The sequence below is a fragment of the Neophocaena asiaeorientalis genome, unplaced genomic scaffold (assembly GCF_003031525.2).
Source record: "Neophocaena asiaeorientalis asiaeorientalis breed wild unplaced genomic scaffold, Neophocaena_asiaeorientalis_V1.1 scaffold134, whole genome shotgun sequence".
Taxonomy (NCBI): Eukaryota; Metazoa; Chordata; class Mammalia; order Artiodactyla; family Phocoenidae; genus Neophocaena; species Neophocaena asiaeorientalis.
Window position 1 is genome coordinate 12,800,273 of NW_020185339.1, and position 19,790 is coordinate 12,820,062.

Genomic DNA, 19,790 nt, shown 5'->3' on the forward strand with positions numbered 1-19,790 from the left:
ATCGTGTGGCTGTGAAGGGCAAAGGCAGCAACCGGAGCAGGGGAGAAAGCCACGGGCACCTCCTGTCCAGGCAGCATAAACCCCTGGAGTGTAGGGACAACAGAGGGAGGGGAGCCTCGAGAGGGAAACCTTGGATCCTTGCCAAGCTGATGCCTGGGAGTAAAAGAGATATGACTTGGTACCCTGTATTTGGGGCACTATTCTCACTGCCTACATTAAGTATTTATAGTGGCTAATAGCACTGGCACGGAGGATTCTCCTTTCCCCTAACAAGTGTCACAGCGTTTACTCTGGAGATTCAGAAGTTCAAGCCTTCAGGCTCAGAAGCCTCAGTTTGCTCTCAACTTGATCAGGTCTCTAAGCTCAAAACATGATATGTCAATGAGGGGGGCTGACCACTTGGGCATCGTATAATGCTGCTGAAAGACTTTTAAAATGATTTTCCAGAATTTCAAAGATCTACTGGGAACTTGCTAATTGGAAGCAAGTGCTAGGGAAGCTCAACTTTCTACCTTCCTGCTGCCCTGGAGAAATCCTCTAAAGCAGGGTTCCCCAGCCCCTGGGCTGCGGACCGGTAAGGTCCACGGCCTGTTAGGGATCAGGCCGCACAGCAGGAGGTGAGCGGCGGGCGTGTGATCAAAGCTTCAACTGCGGCTCCCCATCGCTCACATGAGCACCTGAACCATCATCCCCACCCGCCATGCATGGAAAAACTGTCTTCCACGAAACCGGTCCCTGGTGCCAGAAGGGTTGGGGACCGCTGCTCTAAAGTCCTGCTTCTCCGAGTCCCTCCCATGAGCCAGCAGCATGGGCGTCGCCTGGGAGCTTGTTAGGAATGCAGGATCTCAGCCCCCACCTCAGGCGTACCGAACCAGAATCTGCACTTTACCAAGATCCCCACGTTACACATGTGCACGTCTGAGTGGAGAAGGACTGAGCTGAACGAAGCAACGAGCACACCAGCGGGCTCCTGTAGGTGCTGCCACACGGCACGGCTTCCCCAGGCCTGGAGCCTTGGTCCTCTGAGACACAATTGCCCCTAAAACTGAAGGGACCAGCATCTCATCTCCACCAGAGAGACAATGGCATCTCTTCCCAGGAGCACCCGTAGGACCCTACCTAACACTGCATGAAACATTATGTCAAGAGGGAAGAAATAAATTCCCAGAGTCTATCATTGCCCTTCTATGAGAGAGAAACTAATTTTGTAGGGCTACTGCAAGGCTGGGAAAAATCCATGATTTAATGGCAGTGACAGGCCCCGGATTGGCTCACTTGGTCTGGAGTGGTGGGCCCACACGTGACAGTCCCCGGAGTCTTCCAGCGCCTGTGTGCACTTTCTCTTCTTGGTCGGTGGCAATGAGGGTCTAAAATTAAGAACCCAAAATAAGGTTAGGATTCTTCTTTTCTCTCCAAGTTAATCAAATTTAATTTCCCAGGACTCTGCTCTGGGCCTCTTCCTAAGACTAATTCTAGTTAGTTAAGGTTCCTTGAGTCCTACTAGTCTGCAACACCAGGTGGATACATGGAGTGGACGGGCAAGCTCCTATTCTATGAGCCCTACTAGTCTGAAACTTAGTTTTTCACTCTCCAGTGGATCTGGGATTCACCTATTTGAAAAATAAACTGACAACATTTCCAAAGGCAGAGGACTCATTGAGACAAAGACAGAAGATACTTAAAATTTAAGGGTATATTTTATACCTGAAAATGTTTTTCACATAGAATTTTATCACAGTTTTTGATGGCCTTTACTCTTTTTGCCATCCTCTAGATCCAGAAGGAGGAACGAAAGAGAGGGAAGGCGGAGAGGAAGGGAAAGAGAAGAAAAGAATATTAAGACAGTTGACAGATATTTTTCAGAGAGCTCATTCACAAATCACTTGAGTGGTCTAGTTGAGGCTGCAAATGCAAACAGTGCTTTCTCCAGCACCCAGAATCTCCCTATACATTTCTGACATTTTAGCTTTCCACTGAATGAGGGCCTTGGGTTCAGTGGATTGTTGATTAAAAGTTGGTTTGAAGCCAAGGGCACTGGGGGTCTGATATATGTCTCAACACTGCCATCTCCTGGAGAGGACTCCACAGTTCACTCTTTACCAGCACTGCAGGGTAGAGGGGCTGGCTGGTCTTTCATAACTAAATATCTTGCCCTTTACCCAGGACTGTGGCACAGAGGCTGCGGATGGTAAGAACAACCAGTTTCCAGATGGGAGGACACAGACTGGTCCAGAGGGGTCCTGAGATGACGGGCGTCTGGGTAGCAGTTGTGAAAGGCACTGTGGGAATGTGCAGAGTCGCTCATTTCAGACGAGCCCTGCGGCAGGTGTGCAGGCAGCATCCCAGGAGCAGCTGCCGAGAGGAGGAAAGCAGCTGGCATCCCCCCAGCGGCAGGTGTCAGAGTCGGGCAGCACGCACCTGGGGAAACACACAAGTGAGAAAGGCCCCTCTTTCTCACCATGCAGAGTCCAAAAAGAAGAGAAGCAAGTGACAGACGGGCGGGAGGGAGGTGGGTCCCACTCACCTTTGACCTGTGGAGGAGAGCAGGAGTCTGACGCAGAATAGGGTGGGGTATCTGGGAGCTGGCGTTGCCTGAGGATTAGAGACATGCATTCCTTTTGTTTGTAACTTTTTCCATCGTTATATATTTTTTTCACAAACTGGTAGCAGCCCTCTGTGTACAGCACCCCTAGGGAGGGTTCCAGGTGCTCCTGGGGGCCAAAGCCCACCAGAACATGCCCAGTGTCATGTTGAGTGAGCTCTGAATCAAACAGACCCGGGTTTGAGTCCCAGCTCTTCCACTTCCTAGCTGTGTATCCATGAACAAGTACTTAACCTCTTCAGGCCTCCACTCCCTCACCTATAAAATGGGAATAATCATTATGCCTTCCTCATAGCATCATAGTGAAAATTACATGAGATACTGTGTGTAAAGCCCGTAACATACATCCCCAAACACAGTGAGTGCTCAACAAAGCTTAATTAACATTACTGTGTCTTCTTAACATTCTCAAAGCACTTAGGCCAGAGAGATGGTTGGGCTAAAGCAGTATAAAATGTCACCACTAAAGCAACGGTTTTCCACCTGTGCTCTGGGGAATCTCCAAGCTCTTGGAAGGAGCTCAGGTGTTTTACAAAAGAAAAATTTTAAATGCCTGGGGGAAATATTTTATAACTTTTTTCTGTTTTATATATTGAGGTGCAAGTAAAATTTCATTTTAAAAAATGAGTACCATCACTAAGAAAAGTGTGAAAATGTCTGTTCAAAAAAACCCTACCTTTTCTGTTCGAAAAGTTTCTTATGGCTCAGAAACTCTGTGGTTCTAAGTTATATATAATCACCACCATCCTCCACTTGATCCTCTTGCTAGAGAGTAAGCTATCATATTTTTCTTGCTTCATTAAGATTTCAATATCATGCAATGAAGAGAGAAATCTGTTTTTATTATTTACTAGAAAACTTATGCTTTCTCCTCAAATTGGTCCTTTATAGTTTATTCACTTTTTATTAATAAGGGAATAGAAAACATACATTTCCCTTCCTCCAAAAACTCCACCGAAAAAACTCCGCCGAAATGAAACTCCAAAAACTCCACCGAAATAAAAGTAAAGGAATAAAGAGGCATAAACAGAAAAAGACATATGTGAATAGAGACTACAACAGACCATATTTCAGTAACAGACAGAAATAGGATGGATGGTAACTGAATTAGCAGAAGGGAAAAGCTGCCTGGGGATGGTAGAGGGGATGTAGGAACCAACAAGACATTGTCCAATTTGAAAACAACTCCAGAAAAGACCAAGATATTGGCATCACCAGCAGTTTCTGAATTCAGGGGTAAGGTAGAGCTAAAAGTGAAAGAATTGATTGACAGTTTAATTAAAGAACAGCTGGACCCTTAGATCAACTTCTCCCACCTATACGTATAGTCTGGCAACTTCCCAACAGAAATTGGAAAGCTTTATTCTCTGGAGAAACAGATCCAGGGAGATTGTAAAGCTACTGGGTGAAAAATGGAAGGACTCATTGAGCACATCCAGGTGAACAAAACTCCCAAGATTCGGTGAAGGATTTATAGAGCTCATGGTTGGATCCATACATGAGCTCTCCCTTCCACCTTGAGATGATCCTTACTGAAAAAGAACACATTGTTCCTAAACCAGAAGAAGAGGTTGCACAGAAGAAAAGACATCCTAGAAGAGACTGAAGAAACAAAAACTTAGGGCCCGGGAACAAATGCTGCAAACAAATAAACGCAAATAAAAGCAGAGAAAAAAAAAACTCAAGAAAGAAAATATAATCTTAGTAAATTATATGTGAACACACAGTGATAGTAATGTAATCCCTGAATATAAACCTAACCAAAAATTCTTATACAATTTTATGATATTGGGAGGCTGGGGATAGAAGTGGGTATCGGATATGATATAAGAAAGTTAAATCCTCCTGGAAGATGATAGTAAGTTCTTAAGATGTATAAAGCAAGAACAGCAATATAAAACATTATTCACATAAAAGGTGGCTGAAACATCCAAAAGAGTTGGAAAGTAACTGCCTCTGGGAGAGCCAAACTTGGGGACATGGGGAGGAGTGGGGCAAAGGATTACTGGTTTTCATTATAAGCCATATATATGGCACCATTTAACTTCGTATCACTCTACATGTATAAATCTACAAACGAGGACTTCCCTGGTGGCACAGTGGTTAAGAATCCGCCTGCCAATTCAGGGGACACGGGTTTGATCCCTGGTCCAGGAAGATCCCACATGCCGTGGAGCAATTAAGCCCGTGTGCCACAACTACTGAGCCTGCGCACCACAACTACTGAAGCCCGCACACCTAGAGCCTGTGCTCCAGAGCAAGAGAAGCCACCGCAATGAGAAGCCCGCGCACCGCAACGAAAAGTAGCCCCTGCTCGCCGCAACTAGAGAAAGCCTGCACGCAGCAACGAAGACCCAATGCAGCCAAAAATAAATTAATTGTTTTAAAATTTACAAATTAAATTTTGTGATTGACTCTGTGATCTCACAATTCCACATTCAAGGTTCAAGGCAGTTGTTTACTTTCCTTTATATTTGCGGCACCACTGAATTCAATAACGTTAATGAAAACTGAAAATCACAAGCAAATTATCAATACACTCGAGAAATATGGCATGGCACATCACAGACTGGAATGCATGCTCACCCAGCAGGTCCTTGTGGAGAACCAAAGGTCCCTGTGTTGAGTAGCAGGAACATGTGTTGGCGGTTTTAAAATGCGAATTTAAAAGTTTTAATACGTTCCTTACAGTTTACTCTCCCTTCCCAAACTCACTCTGGCTACTCCTTTAGTTCATTGCATTTCATGTTCAATGCATTTTACTGGATTGGGAGAAATTTTGCATTCCTTTTCAGAAAATTTCACGTAAGATTTAAGGATAGCTACCTTCAAAACTAAGCAACTTGTTTAAAACAAGGGCAATGATTAACTTTAAGAAAAACACTGTTGTCTGAGACTGTTTCTAAGCAGTTAACTCCTCCCTACTCACAATCATGATGTCAGCAATGCACATTAGACTGTTTTGGGCCTTCCGTGCTCTGAATTTTCCTATTATGCTGAAGGGATTTCCATGAAGGGACCTAGAAATTGACAGAACCATTGGTCACTCCTTGAGGGGCTGTCTCTATCTCTGCCTTCTACAGGAAATGGTTATAAAAATCAAGAAATCCTTATAAAATGAATAATTTGCTTTCTAAATCCCTTCCTCTCAGACACATAACTTGCTTTTGTTTTTTGGAGGGTGAATGGCAAAGTGTGGTCTCCTGGGGGTTGAATGCCATGCAAACCAAAAGGAGTGCAAAATAGACTTTTCTCTCCAGCTGGCTGAGGTTAGCACATCCATGACATCTGCATGCTGCCACCAAAGCAGCCAGGATTTCTTTCAGATTGCAGCCAGGCTTGATCAAGCATTTATTGAGTGCCTAGTACGTGCTCATAACTCTACTACAGGACTGCAGGACTCACAGTATTAAGACACAGGGCTTCCCGTGAACACCCATCTGGGACTATTCACAATTCAACAGTCCAATCCTCGGTTTTCTCCAATGACTCCCCCAGGGTCTTCACATACAAATTACACCTTCTCTAAAGCTCTACTGCACATTGATATCAACTCAGCACACTGCCTGGTACAGAGTTATTACTTAGTAAGTATGAATTACTGCTTTTTACCTGACATATGGCCATAAATATGTTATTTATATAAATTCATATATCAAGAGAGGGCATTCCTGACCACCAATCTAACATGGTAGCCTTCTCCCACCCCTCACTTTCTACTCCCCTGCCTTTCATTTATTTTTCTTCATCTTTTTACTGAATGACTTTATACTATACAGCATTGTCTTTCTCTTCCCACTGGAGTCGCATCACAACAACGGAGCACCAAGAGTGAAGGGATGGGAATGGCTCTCCCCAGGAGCAGGTGATAAGGAAATGCATTGCCTGCTGAGAACCTAAAAACAATACTCAAATCCACAGAAAGTCAATCTGCTCTTTATCATTATTACCACACACCACCAACCCAAAGAAAAATGCCTGGGCGCCCTGCAGGGCAGACCGTTTTCCACCACATTGCCCTTGGTAAACTATTAGCAGGAACTTCATCTGTTTTGTTCACTGTTGTACTCCATCACCCAATTAAGCATAAAAGTAGTTGTTACTGAAAGTATTTTCTCCAGCTTTTCATGTGTATGAGTCATGTCCTCCCACGCAGACATTCACTTAAGAGCATGTCTTAATACTGTGTGTGTGTCTGTGTGTGTGTGTGTGTGTGTGTGTGTGTGTGTATCTCCTGCATACTGCCCGCTGGTGAGCACGTAGTAGGCACTTGATAAATACTTGACCAAGCTTGCATAGGGTTTGTACCCACCACCTGGAAGTTGGGATGGGAAAGGGCCTTGGCAGAAATGTCATCAGTGAATAAAGTAGCCCAAGAAAATCATTTCATGACAGGGCAATGGAAGCAAGAAAAGCAAGTTGCCACCCCTCCCCTTCGGCTCTATCTTGGCAAACTGCAAGAACCCTGACCCTCCCTCTTACCACTCTCCCCTGCTGCTTTAGAAATAGACAACCTTTATGGAGGACCTACTCTGGTCCAGGCACTGAGCTAACCCTTGCAGGTGTTGCTTCATCTAATCTCTGCTACCACCATGTGAAAAGGTACTATTACTGCCCCTACACCACAGGCAATGAAACCGAGGCTTGATGAGGTTAAGTAACATACCCCAGATTATTCATCTGGCATCTAGTCAAACTGGAGTAAAGTGATCTATCACCAGAGTTCATGCTCTAAAGAACACAATGTTTTCAATACAGATATTTAAATATCCTAATCAAATGAATTACTATGTTATTTCATTTTCTACAAAATCTTTAGAATCTAGAAGTCACTGGTAATGTTTGTGCCCAGGATTCTGTTTACCTTTTCTCCTGCTGCATCCATTTGAACCCAGAAATCAAACCGGTCAATGAACTGAGCCTTTAACAAGCTCATCTCATAGAATTATGTGGATTACCTCACTCCCTTTTGCAACATCACGGTAAAGAGTTTATCAGCCCCACTCTACTGGTGGCAGAAGTAAAACATGCAGCTGGTCATTGACGCCTAACTCATTTTTCCTTCCAACCTCAATAAGATATGTCCTAAGTGAAACCCAGAATATTAGATGCTTAAGCTCAACCATTAGAATGAAATGAAATGAAACCCGGAGTTGATTCCTCACGGACCTAATATGTCTCTAGGTTCCCCTCCTATGAAGTCACCTATTCGAACTTGTGATGAGCTGTCACCTCAATGTCTTCAGCTAGCTCCCTCTTACCCCATCTGCAGCATCTCAAGGCCAGCCTAAAGCTCGGTATACTGTCTACTTGCACTGAACACACTCAAACCAAACTGTATGATTTGGTCCGGGTCTTGGGAGGTGGTCGGGAAGGAGGCATATGCATGTGACCTAAAGTAGGGCTTCTCAAACTGTAATATGCCTGTGAATCCCATGGGGATCCTGTTAAAAATGCAGATTCTGATTCAGTATTTTGGGGGTGGGGCCTGAGGTGCTACAGTCGTAGCTCCCAGGCGATGCTGCTGCTGCTGCTACAACCTGGCCTGCAGTTTGAGTAAAGGAAGGAAACAGGTGAATCTCTGGGCATTTTTGAATGAAACAAACCTGTCTTGAAGATTCACTGGTGACTTTTCCAGAGCCTTCCTTCTTCTACACACACACACGGACACACACACACGGACACACACACACACACAGACACACACACACACTTCTTGTCCTTTTTCACTGCAACCTCCAAGAATTTATGCTTTCCCCTAAATCTCTAGCCTCCCGCCCTCCAGGCGGCACTCCATACCTGGACATTTCCCGGTGTGTCCAGCCCCCACAGCTCACCTAGCTCACCTGTGTGCCTAGTAGGTAACAGGCTGGCTAACCTAGGGGATCAGAGAGGACTTATGCCCGCTCCTACTCCCCCTGGGCAGACAGCTGCCCTGGATTCCACCACCCACGGAAATACAGGGTTAAGAGCAACTGTCAGAAATCTTCCCGCCCTGACAGAACTGCCCCCGGTTCAACATACCAATTAGATTCACACGGAAGGATGAGAATGTCCTGATCAGCACATCCCAATGCTCATACGTGGGTACATGCTCCCAAAAGGGGGCCATGGCCACATAAGTTTGAGAACACTGCCTAACGTTTCCCTTTCCCAGTTGCATATTAGCACTTCAAAGGCCCTGAGAAGTCCTGTGGTAAAGAAATACATTTAATTTTGTTTAAGCCAGTGAGTCACATACTTATTTATTACTGATCATGGAACTTTTTTTCCCACAGCATCTCGGGGGACCAGTTTTCCATAGAGCATTTAGGGACATCTGTTTCACAGAGCCAATAATTCCATTTTTTAATATCTTTGAGGCTTGAAAATCTGCCTATGAGATTCAAATTTGCTCCTAGAAATTTTACAGCCTAATGTTCTCTTAAATCGCTTAAAGGGTTGTCATTGATACTTTTAAAAGGCACAATTCATGGGCAATATAGTAGAGAGGAAGTAACTCAGGCTTTGTAGTAAATTCATGTTTGAATCCCAACTCTGCTATTTATTAGCTGGGAGCCCCGGCAAGAAAACCTGCATCCCAGCACTGCAAAAAGAGAGCCTGGTATTTAGAAATACTCAACACTTGGGGTATTTGAATACATTGTACAGATGCAATGATCACTGGACGAGCCCAACAAATCCATGGTCACGGACTGGGACTGTTTCCACTTGTTCTCTCTTGGATTTCTATTGCAGCTCCACTTAACTGCATGCACCTGAGCCATTTTTATCAGGAAATAGCAGCTTATCTGATCATAGGACATTTCTTTAACGGGCCTGAACTCTGACAATCTTCGCAAACTATGGCTCAGGATCCATTCTGAGTCACACCTTTTGGCAGATAAATGTAGACCCACTTAATGTATTTCCCTGAGAGTCACGGAGTCTAAAACATCCCCTAAAACATCAATTAATCCAAAAGACAAATGTAGAAGAAAGGGCAGGTGTTCTAGAGCCAGGCACATTTTAATCCCAGCTTTGCCACTTATTGACATATGAAGAGTTACTTAACCTCTTTGCACTTCAGCCTCTTCATGTGTAAAATATGGATAATACTGTGCCTATTTGGAAGAGTTGATAAGAGAATGAAATGTGTAAAATCAAATATGCAATTAAATGAGTAAATATGTAAAGTGCAAAGAACAATGCCTAATACTTGGTAAATACTCAACACTATTAACTCCTTCCTCTACCTCACTTACAAATGCCAGACACCCACTCCCAAGGGTAGAGAGTGAATCTGACTGGGCAAACCATGTCGGAATCTCAGTAGCGATCGCCTATAGGGAGATATCTCTGGTCTTGCTGGAAAGACCATTACTATCATGGAGACTAAGATCATATGATAGATTTCTGAACTCCCAGGTAGAAGGACAGCTCTTCGAACAAGACTTAACACTTGTTCACTTTTCCCTGCAAACAGCTAAAGTACTCTATGCCAGTTATAAAAGTGATCCAGATGATTAAACAGAACCCTGATGGAATCAGGTCTACCTTCTTTTGAGGAAAAGTCTTGTAGGGGACAGAAACTGACAAATTCTGGCAGGTTTTTTGTAGGCAGAGATGGTAAGGATATACCCATTGCCCACCCTTCTCACAGGAATTCATGGCAGCTGCGTGGATGGATTGAGAGGAATATGAAGGCAGGCACAAGGGTGATTAGTGCCTGGGTTCAGCCCATGCAGTGCCTGGAGCAGAAGAGCCAGCTCAGAGTGTGGGCTCAGACATGTGGCAACCCACCAGTTGTGTGTGTGTGTGTGTGTGTGTGTGTGTGTGTGTGTGTGTGTAACTAGCTTGCAAAATGTTGAGCCTCCCTTCTTCCCCACAGTCATTTTGGCAAGGATGTTTTTGTTGGCAAAGAGCAGCAAGAGCCAGGTACCAAAGTACCTGCAAATAGGTCTCCCCATTACTATTGAGATTCACATCTTGTTCCACTCTCTGTCTTTCATGAGGGAGAGAAGGAAGGGCATTTACAGAAATGTCAAGGTAGGCTCAATGACAGAATGGAGATGACAGAAGAGGATCAGTGAACTTAAAGACAAATCAATAGAAATTATCCAGTATAAACAACAGAGAGGAAAAAAAAAAGATTGAAAAAATTAACTGAGCCTCTGGGACCTGTCTACCATATCAAAGATCTAACATTTGTATCACTGGAGTCCTAGACAGAGGAAAGAAAGACGTTGGTACAGAAACATAAATGTGAAGAAATAATGGCTAAAAACTTCCTAGAGGTAGTAAAAAACCAAAAATTTACAGATTAAAAAACTGAGCAAATCCCAAACAGTAAATCTCAAAGAAAATCATGCCCATATCCAGCCATGTTATAATAAAATTGCTTAAAACCAAAGATAAAACAATATCTTGCAAGTGGAGAAAAATGATATATTACATACAAGGGAACAATGATTCAAATAACTGCCTATTTCTCATCAGAAACCATAGAGGTTGGAAGACAGAAGACAGTGCTGAGAAAAAAAGAACTTAACTGAGGACTCTGAATCCACAATCATTCCTGAGGACTTTGGCATTCCTTTCACAGTAATAGATAAAAGAAGTAGACAAAAATCAGCAAGGCTATAGAAGACTGGAAAAACAATGTCAACCAACTTGACCTAATTAGCATTTATAGAACACTTGACCCAACAACAGCAGAACACACATTCTTTTCAAGTGCACATGGAACATTCACCAAGATAGACCATTTCCTGGGTCATAAAGCAAACCTTAACAAATTTAAAAGAATTAGAATTATATAGAGTATGTTCTCTGTCCATAATGGAATTAAACTACAAGTCAGTGACAGAAAAATACATGGAAAGTTCCCGAATATTTGGAAATTAACCCAATTCCAGCCACCCAGAGTTAAAGAGGATGTCTCAAGGAAAATTAGGAAATATTTTGAGCTGAAAGAAAATCAAAATATAGCATATCAAAAATTGAGGAAGGCAGCTAAAGCCATATGGAGAGGGAAATGTATAGCATTGAGTGATTAAATTAGAAAGCAAAGGATGACTTTAAATCAAGAACTAAGCTTCCACCTTAAGAAACGAAACAAAGAGGAGCGAACTAAACCCAAAGCAATCAGAAGGAAATAATGAGTAGAAATCAGTGAAATTGAAAACAAACACATTAGAGATCAATGAAACCAATAGATACTTATTTGAAAAGGTCAACAAAACTTATACATTTCTAAAGAGACTAATTAAAAGAGAGAGAGAGAGAGAGGAAAGTGATTACCAATATAAGAAACAGAAGAGAATATCAGTACAGACTCCTTAGAGCCTGTAAAAGCCTATAAAAGCATAATAAATACTATGAACAACTCTTTGCCTATAAGTTTGACAATGAAATGGATCAATTCCCTGGGGAAAAAAGAAAACAAGCTACCAAAACTTATTTAAGCAGAAAGAGATAACATAAATAGTCCTGAATTTATTGGATAAACTTAATTCATAGTAAGGTCTTCCAACAAAGAAAGCTACAGGCACAGAAGATTTCATGGTGAATTCTATCAAACATTTAAGGAAAAAATAAATCCAATTCCACACAATTCACCCAGAGAATTTAAAAGGAGAAAACACTTCCCAACTAATTTTAGAAGTCTATCAATATCCTGATATCAAAACCATAAAAATACAGTATAAGAAAACTGGAGACCAATAGATGCAAAATCCTCAAAGTAATTTTAGCAAATTGAATCCGGCTATACATAAAAAGATAATACTTTAAAACTAACTGAGGTTTATCCCAGGAATACAAGGTTGGTTCAATATTCAAAAATTAGCAAAGTAATCCACCATAATAACAGACAGGGGAAACAAACATATGATCATATTAATAAATACAGAAATAACATTTGACAAAATTCAGGAGCCATTCATGCTAAAATAATTCTCAGCAACCTAGGAGCAGAAGAGAAACTCCTTGACCTAATAAAGGGCATTACAAAAAAATCTTATAGCTGAATCATACATAATAATAAAAAATTGAGTGACTGCCCTCTAAGATCAGGGACAAGACAAGGATGTCTGATCTCTCTATTTCCCTATTCTGCATCATAGCCAAAGTTCTACCCAGTTCAATAAGGCAAGAAAAAATATTCAAAGGCATACAGTTCTGAAAGAAAGACATACAACTGTTCCAATGTGCAGAAGACATGATTGTCAAGATATAAAAAGCCAAGAAATCTACAAAAAGCTCTTAAACTAGTAAATGGCTTCATTAAGATTTCAGGGCCCGGGAATTCCCTGGCGGCCCAGTGGTTAGGACTCGGCCCTTTCACTGCCGGGGCCCAGGTTTGATCCCTGGTTGGGGAACTAAAATCCCTCAAACCATGTGGCCAGACCAAATAAAAAAATTTTTTTTTTAATTTAAAAAATTAAAAAAAAAGATGATAGGACCTAAGCCCAAAATATAAAAACCAGTAATAGTTCTGTATACTGGCAATGAATGATTGGGAATTAAATTTGAAAAAAATTTAAAAACCACTATTACTTACAATAACTCAAAGAAAAACATGAAACATTTAGGTGTAGATCTAAAGAAAATATATACAAGATTTGTATGCTAAAATTGTAAAATGCTGATGAAAAAAAGCAAAGAAGGCCTAAATAAATGGAGAGGTATACTACGTTCAGGATTGGAAGACTCAATTTTGTAAAGATGTCGATTTTCCCCAAATGGATCTCTATACTTAATACAATCCTAATCTATACCTCAGCAGCACTGTACAGATATAAACAAGCTGATGTTAATATTTATGTGAGAAGTCAAAGGAATCAGAATAACCAAAACAACTTTACAAAAGAAGACAAATTTGGAGCTATATGGCTTTAAGACTTATGATAAAAGTACAGTAGTCAAGATAACATGGTACTGACAAAATAACAGATATATAGATCAGTGGAACAGAATAAAGAGTTTAGATATAGATCCACACAAATATGGTCGTCTGATTTTTTACAACAGTGTAAAGACAGTTCAATAGAGAAAGGTTATCCAGCAAGGGATTCTGAAAGTAACTGGACACCTATACACAAAGAAATTAATCTCAACTTATATCTCAAAACTTATATGGAAATTAATGCAAAATGGATCATAGACCTAAATGTAAAACTATACTTTTAGAAGGAAACAGGAGAAAATCCTTGGGAACTTAAGTTAGGCAATATCTATATTTCTTAGATATAAAGAACAAACCACATAAGAAAAATTTGATCTATTGGATATCATCAAAATTTAAAACTTCTGCTCTGGGAAAGACATTGTTAAGAGAATGAAAACATAAGTTATTGACTTGGAGAAAGTATTCATAAATCACATACCCAATAAAGTTCTTATATCCAGAATACTTAAAGAATTTTCTAAACTCAAAAATAAGAAAACTTTAATTTTTTAGAATGGGCAAAAAATTTGAAAAAAGACTTCACCAAAGAAAATGTACGAATGGCAAACAAGCACATGAAATAAGGCTCAACATCATTCGTTGATAGGAAAATGCAAATTAAAACAAAATGAGATACCATTATACGCTTATTAGAATATATAGCTAGTGGTAATGTAAAATGGTATGGCCACTCTAGAAAATTTGGCAATTTTTATAAAGTTAAGCTTCCACTTAAAACATGACCCAGCAGACTATCCAAGGTATTACCCTAGAGAAATTAAAACTCTTGATCACACAAACACCCGTGCATGAATATTTATAGAAATTATTCATAATTGCCAAAAACTGGAAATAATCAAAATGTCCTTGAATGAGTGACTGGATAAACAAACTCTGTCACAACAATCCAACAGAATTTTTCTCAGCAATAAAAAATGAGCAAAGACATTATGCTTAGTGAGAGAAACTGGACTTATAATTATATATACCATATGAATTCACTTATGTGACATTCTGGAAAAAGCAAAACTATAAGGACAGAGAAAAGATCAGTGGTCACCAGAGGTTAGGGGTGTGTGTTGGGTTTGACCACAAAGTGGAAATGTAGGGGGGACGTTTCAGGTGAGGGAACTGTTGTGTGTGGTAATCATGGCAGTAATTGTACAACTCTATAAATTTGTCAAAACTCACAAAACCATACACAAGACAAAAATGGAATTTTATTGCATATAAGTTTTTTAAAAGAAAGCTGACATGGCTATATTAATATTAGAAAATAAGAGCAGAAATCAATGACATGGAAAACAGAAAAACAATTAAGAATATAAATTTAACCAAAAGCCAGTTCTTTAAAAGGTTAGGAAAACTGATAAACCTCTTGCTAGATTGATCAAGAAAAAAAAAAGACATGAATTACTGACATCAAGAGCAACACTTGTTGTTCACTATAGATTTTACAGACATTAAAAGTATGAAAAGGAAATATGATGAACAACTTTATGCCAGTAAATTCAGAAATATACAAATTCTTTGAAAGATATAAACTGCCTAAGTTGATAACTACTAATTGATAACCTGAATAGCCCCATATCTATTAATGATATTGAATTGGAAGGTGAGGGCTTTCAGATTAAAACTAAATAAAACAAAAACAAACAAACAAAAAACTCCAGGCCTAGCTGGCTTCACTGGTGAAATCTGCCAAAGATTTATAAAAGAAATAAGACCAACTCTACTCAAGCTCTTCTGGAAAACAGAAAAGAAGGAAGCACTTCCCAGTTCATTTAATTATTTTATAATTTTAAAAACACCAGATGGAGGGACTTCCCTGGTGGTGCAGTGGTTAAGAATCCACCTGCCAATGCAGGAACATGGGTTCAATCCCTGGTCTGGGAAGATCCCACATGCCACGGAGCAACTAAGCCCACGAGCCACAACTACTGAGCCTGCGCTCTAGAGCCCATGAACCACAACTACTGAAGCCCGTGTGCCTAGAGCCCGTGCTCCACAGCAAGAGAAGCCACCACACCGCAACGAAGCGTAGCCCTCGTTCGCTACAACTAGAGAAAGCCCGCGTGCAGCAGCGAAGACCCAACACAGCCAAACATAAATAATAAATAAATAAATTTATATTAAAAAAAGTCAAACATAAAAAAAAAAACGACCAAATGGAGAGCAGTGCCCTCATTACTTACAAGGCCGCCAAATCAAAATCATTGCCCAAGAATTCCTCCAGCAGACTTGTATCCAGCGTCGGGTTCCCCAGAGTGCCACTGGCCCCTTGAGCTGCAAAGGCAAATTGAAAATCTTGAGATTCATGAATTTTTCAGAATGGCTAATCGCTAAAATTTCAAAGCAACTAAATGGCATAATGCATTTATTGACAGTGTGGCCTTTCTTCCATTCAAATATTTCCTTCAGAAATCTTTTTAGATGTTACCCTCCTCGAGCAGCCTTCCCTGACTGTCCAAGGCAGGTTTAGGTGCTTTTTTATGTGCATACATTAACACCATGTACACTATTATAATTGCTTGCTTTTGTGTTTATTCCTCTATCTAATGTCTTTAAGGGCGAGGACTGTGTCTTTCTTATTGTATCTATGTTATGAAAAAGGCAGCAATTAACATTTATTGGCTAGCTGGCTGGCTGGCTGGATGAATGGACAGACTGATGATTGGCATGTTGGTCTGATAGATTACTTCCAGTTAAGTTCAACAAGAAGTTCAATATCTTGCTTCACATTTTTGTTAGACTTCCCAAAATGCAACACAATAGTTCTGTCCTTTTTCTTGATTTACAAAATGAAAATAAGCTTATTGGTTTCTTTCTGACCAGAACAAAGACACCAGAATTTTTAAAGAATATAAAATACAGGGACTTCCCTGGTGGTCCAGTGGCTAAGACTCTGCACTCCCAATGCAGGGGGCCCAGGTTCGATTCCTGGTCAGGGAACTAGATCCCACATGCCGCAACTAAGAATTCACATGCTGCAACTAAAGATCCTGCATGCTGCAACTAAGACCTGGTGCAGCCAAATAAATAAGTAAATATATAAATAACAAAAAAAGAATATAAAATATAAAAATATGCTATAAAGAAGACAAAACAATCTTTCTTTGCAGATAACATGACTCTATACCTAGAAAATTCAAGAGAAACAACTGACGATTAGAAATGATCAGAAAAGTCAATAAATGGTTGAAGTTAAATATAAAAACTAATTACTTTTATATGTATAAAAAATAACCAGTCAAAAATTCAGATAAATATAATGAAAAAAAAAGAAGATTCCATTCAAAATAACAAAAAGCCTAAAATATCTAAACATATATTTAGGGACAACATATTTTTTTAAAAAGCTAATAAACTCTATGAAGGGTCATAAGAAGAGATTTCAATAAATGGAAAGAACTTCATTGTTCTTAGACTGAAAGATTCAATATTGCAAAGCTTTTACTAGACATTATTTATGATGTCTGCCAAATACACAGTCATTTTCTGAGAACTTTCCCCTTATAAAAACAGTCTCCTGCAACCTTTACAGGCACTTGAATCAGAAAGAAAAAATCCATTGGTTGGCCAGTGACCACTTCAGTTATTTCTCCCAAAATTTAAACTAATAAACTTTAAAGCTGGTGGTTGAGATTAAGTCACCTAATAGCTAAGGCAGAGGACAGGAGTGATAGTCTAAATATTTCTGCCAGGTCCTTTACCCAGGTCCTTCATGATTTTTTACCCTTAATAAGGCTGGTTGTTCCCCTTCTACTCTAATTACATGACAAAGTCCTGTATACATCCAATAAACCCTTTTGAATTGGTTTGTATGTTATCTGAAATCAAATAATCCTCAAGGAAAATGTTCTGAAGTTCATCTGGAAAAATAAATACATAAAAATGACCAGAAAAATTAGGGAGGAAGGGGGTAAATAAGTACTGAGAAACACACAAGTGAACACATCAAAGGAACACAAGTCCAGGATATATCAAGAAATATTACATATATATGGAACATATATTTTATACTTATATAAATATTATATATATATATATATACACACAGATAGATGCATGATAAGCATATCCTTTGACACTAGTGAGGAAAGATTCATTATTCAATAAATGCTGTGGGGAAAATTGATTATATATTTGGGAGAAAAAAAACCTGGATCATTTTCCTGCTTCCACACCAAATCTGCAGATAGATCAAAGATTTCAACATAAATAAATGAAACCATAGAAAGAAAGCATCAGTGACTATTCTTATGATCTTGACATAAAGAAGGTTTTCCCAAGCATGGCATGAAAGCCAAAAACTATTTTTAAAAAAAGATTGATAAAATTTTACTTTATCCTTTTTTTGAGGGGAGAAGAATGTTTCACATTTTACTTTGAAATAATTTCTATCCTAAAGAGAAGCTACAGGGTTTCCCTGGTGGCGCAGTGGTTGAGAGTCCGCCTGCAATATACCCTTCACTCATATTCATCATTATTAACATTGTGCTACATTTGCATTATTCTGTCTCTGTCTTGTCTCTCTGTCTCTCTTTCTCTCTCTCTCACACACACACACACACACACACACACACACAAAACACAATGATACACATCTACCTATACATACCATTCTGAACCATTTGAGAACAAGTACCTTTACCCATGAATACTTCAGTATATATTCTTAGGTACAAAAACATTATCTTCACAACCACAGTTAAATTATCAAAATCCGAAAACTTAACATTGACACAGTTTTATTGTACAATCTACATTCCATATTCAAATTTTGCCAATTGTCTCAATAACGTCATTTATAGCATTTTTTTCTGGTCCAGAATTTAATCCAGTATAACATAGTACATGTAGCTGTCATGCCTCTTTAGATTTTTTTTTGAAGTGTGTAGGCTAACTGTTTTACAGAACGTCTCTCAATTCTTGTGTGCCTCATATTTTCTCAAGGTTAAATTCAAGTTTTGTATGTTTGGCAAGAATATTACACAAATGATATTATGTCTCTCTCAGTGCCTTATATCAGGAGGACCATAGTGTCTCATTATTGATGTTAATTTTCATCCCTTAGTTAAGGTACTATCTGCCAACTTTCTCCACTATAAAGTTACTACTATTCTTTTTGTAATTTGTGGCAAGATACTTTGAGATTTTGCAAATATTTTGTTCCGCATTAAATTTTTATCTAATAGTTTTAGTATCCATTGGTGATCATAAGCATTTTAATCCGTGAAAAAAGTTAAAGACCAAGTGAGGAATATTTTCAATATACATGAAAAAGAGTAAATATCCATAATATCCAAAATGTTCTTTCAAAACAATGAGGTAACAGCTACACCCCAACAGAAAATAGTAAAGGGCTTTAAAAGGCAGTTCATAAAATAAAAAATCAAATTGGTTAATAGATGCACAAAACATGTTAAACATTAGTAAGAAACAGAATTTAAAATATGAGAAAATTTTCTTTTTGCCTACCAAATTGGCATATATTCAATGAATTAATAAAATCCACTGTTAATGCTGATGGAAATAAGATAACCCTCTTATGCACTGCTGATAGGAGTATATATTAAATAATCTGTCTGAAAAGTGTTTAGCACGTTTCCAAAAAAAAAGAATGTGCATGTATACTTTGATCCAGAAATTCCACTTAATACACTTACGATAATACACTTAATAACAGAAAATTGAGAATAAATGACCCTTTTTTTAAACATCTTTATTGGAGTATAACTGCTTTACAATGGTGTGTTTAGTTTCTGCTGTATAACAAAGTGAATCAGCTATATGTATACATATATCCCCATATCCCCTTCCTCTTGCGTCTCCCTCCCACCTTCCCTATCCCACCCTTCTAGTGGGACACAAAGCACCGAAATGACCTCCCTGTGCTATGCAGCTGCTTCCCACTAGCTATCTATTTTACATTTGGTAGCGTATATATGTCAATGCCACTCTCCCACTTCGTCCCAGCTTACCCTTCCCCCTCCCTGTGTCCTCAAGTCCATTCTCTACATCTGCATCTTTGAGAATAAATGACCATTAATTGACATTCATTCAATGAAATATCAATACTCTGCAGCCATTTAATAAATTCTACAGCATTTCAAGAGAAGGTGGCTTGCAAAATCTTATACCCACCCAATTTGTTTTTAAACGTAAAGGCAACAGACAATTCCAAAATTTAAAAGTTCAGGGTATAAAGTCCCCATGACTTCCTCTTGAAAATAATTCCTTGACAGTGAAATTCAG

At 39.4% G+C, this 19,790-nt stretch overlaps 1 protein-coding gene and 1 non-coding gene across 3 annotated transcripts in view; one reads left to right on the forward strand and one right to left on the reverse strand.

Moving 5' to 3' along the window:
• Window positions 1–19,790, reverse strand: part of MYRFL (myelin regulatory factor like) — a 114,790-nt gene that overhangs the window by 66,036 nt on the left and 28,964 nt on the right. For both annotated transcript variants that reach the window (XM_024736972.1, XM_024736973.1), the window contains exons 2-5: window positions 15,728–15,818; window positions 2,525–2,592; window positions 2,160–2,418; window positions 1,276–1,367 (exon numbers count right to left, since the gene is read on the reverse strand). In XM_024736972.1, coding sequence (XP_024592740.1) covers window positions 1,276–1,367; window positions 2,160–2,418; window positions 2,525–2,592; window positions 15,728–15,818 — 510 coding nt within the window. The remainder of the gene's footprint in view (window positions 1–1,275; window positions 1,368–2,159; window positions 2,419–2,524; window positions 2,593–15,727; window positions 15,819–19,790) is intronic.
• On the forward strand, window positions 16,412–16,484 carry TRNAG-CCC (transfer RNA glycine (anticodon CCC)). The gene has a single exon. It is a non-coding gene; the product is annotated as a tRNA-Gly (tRNA).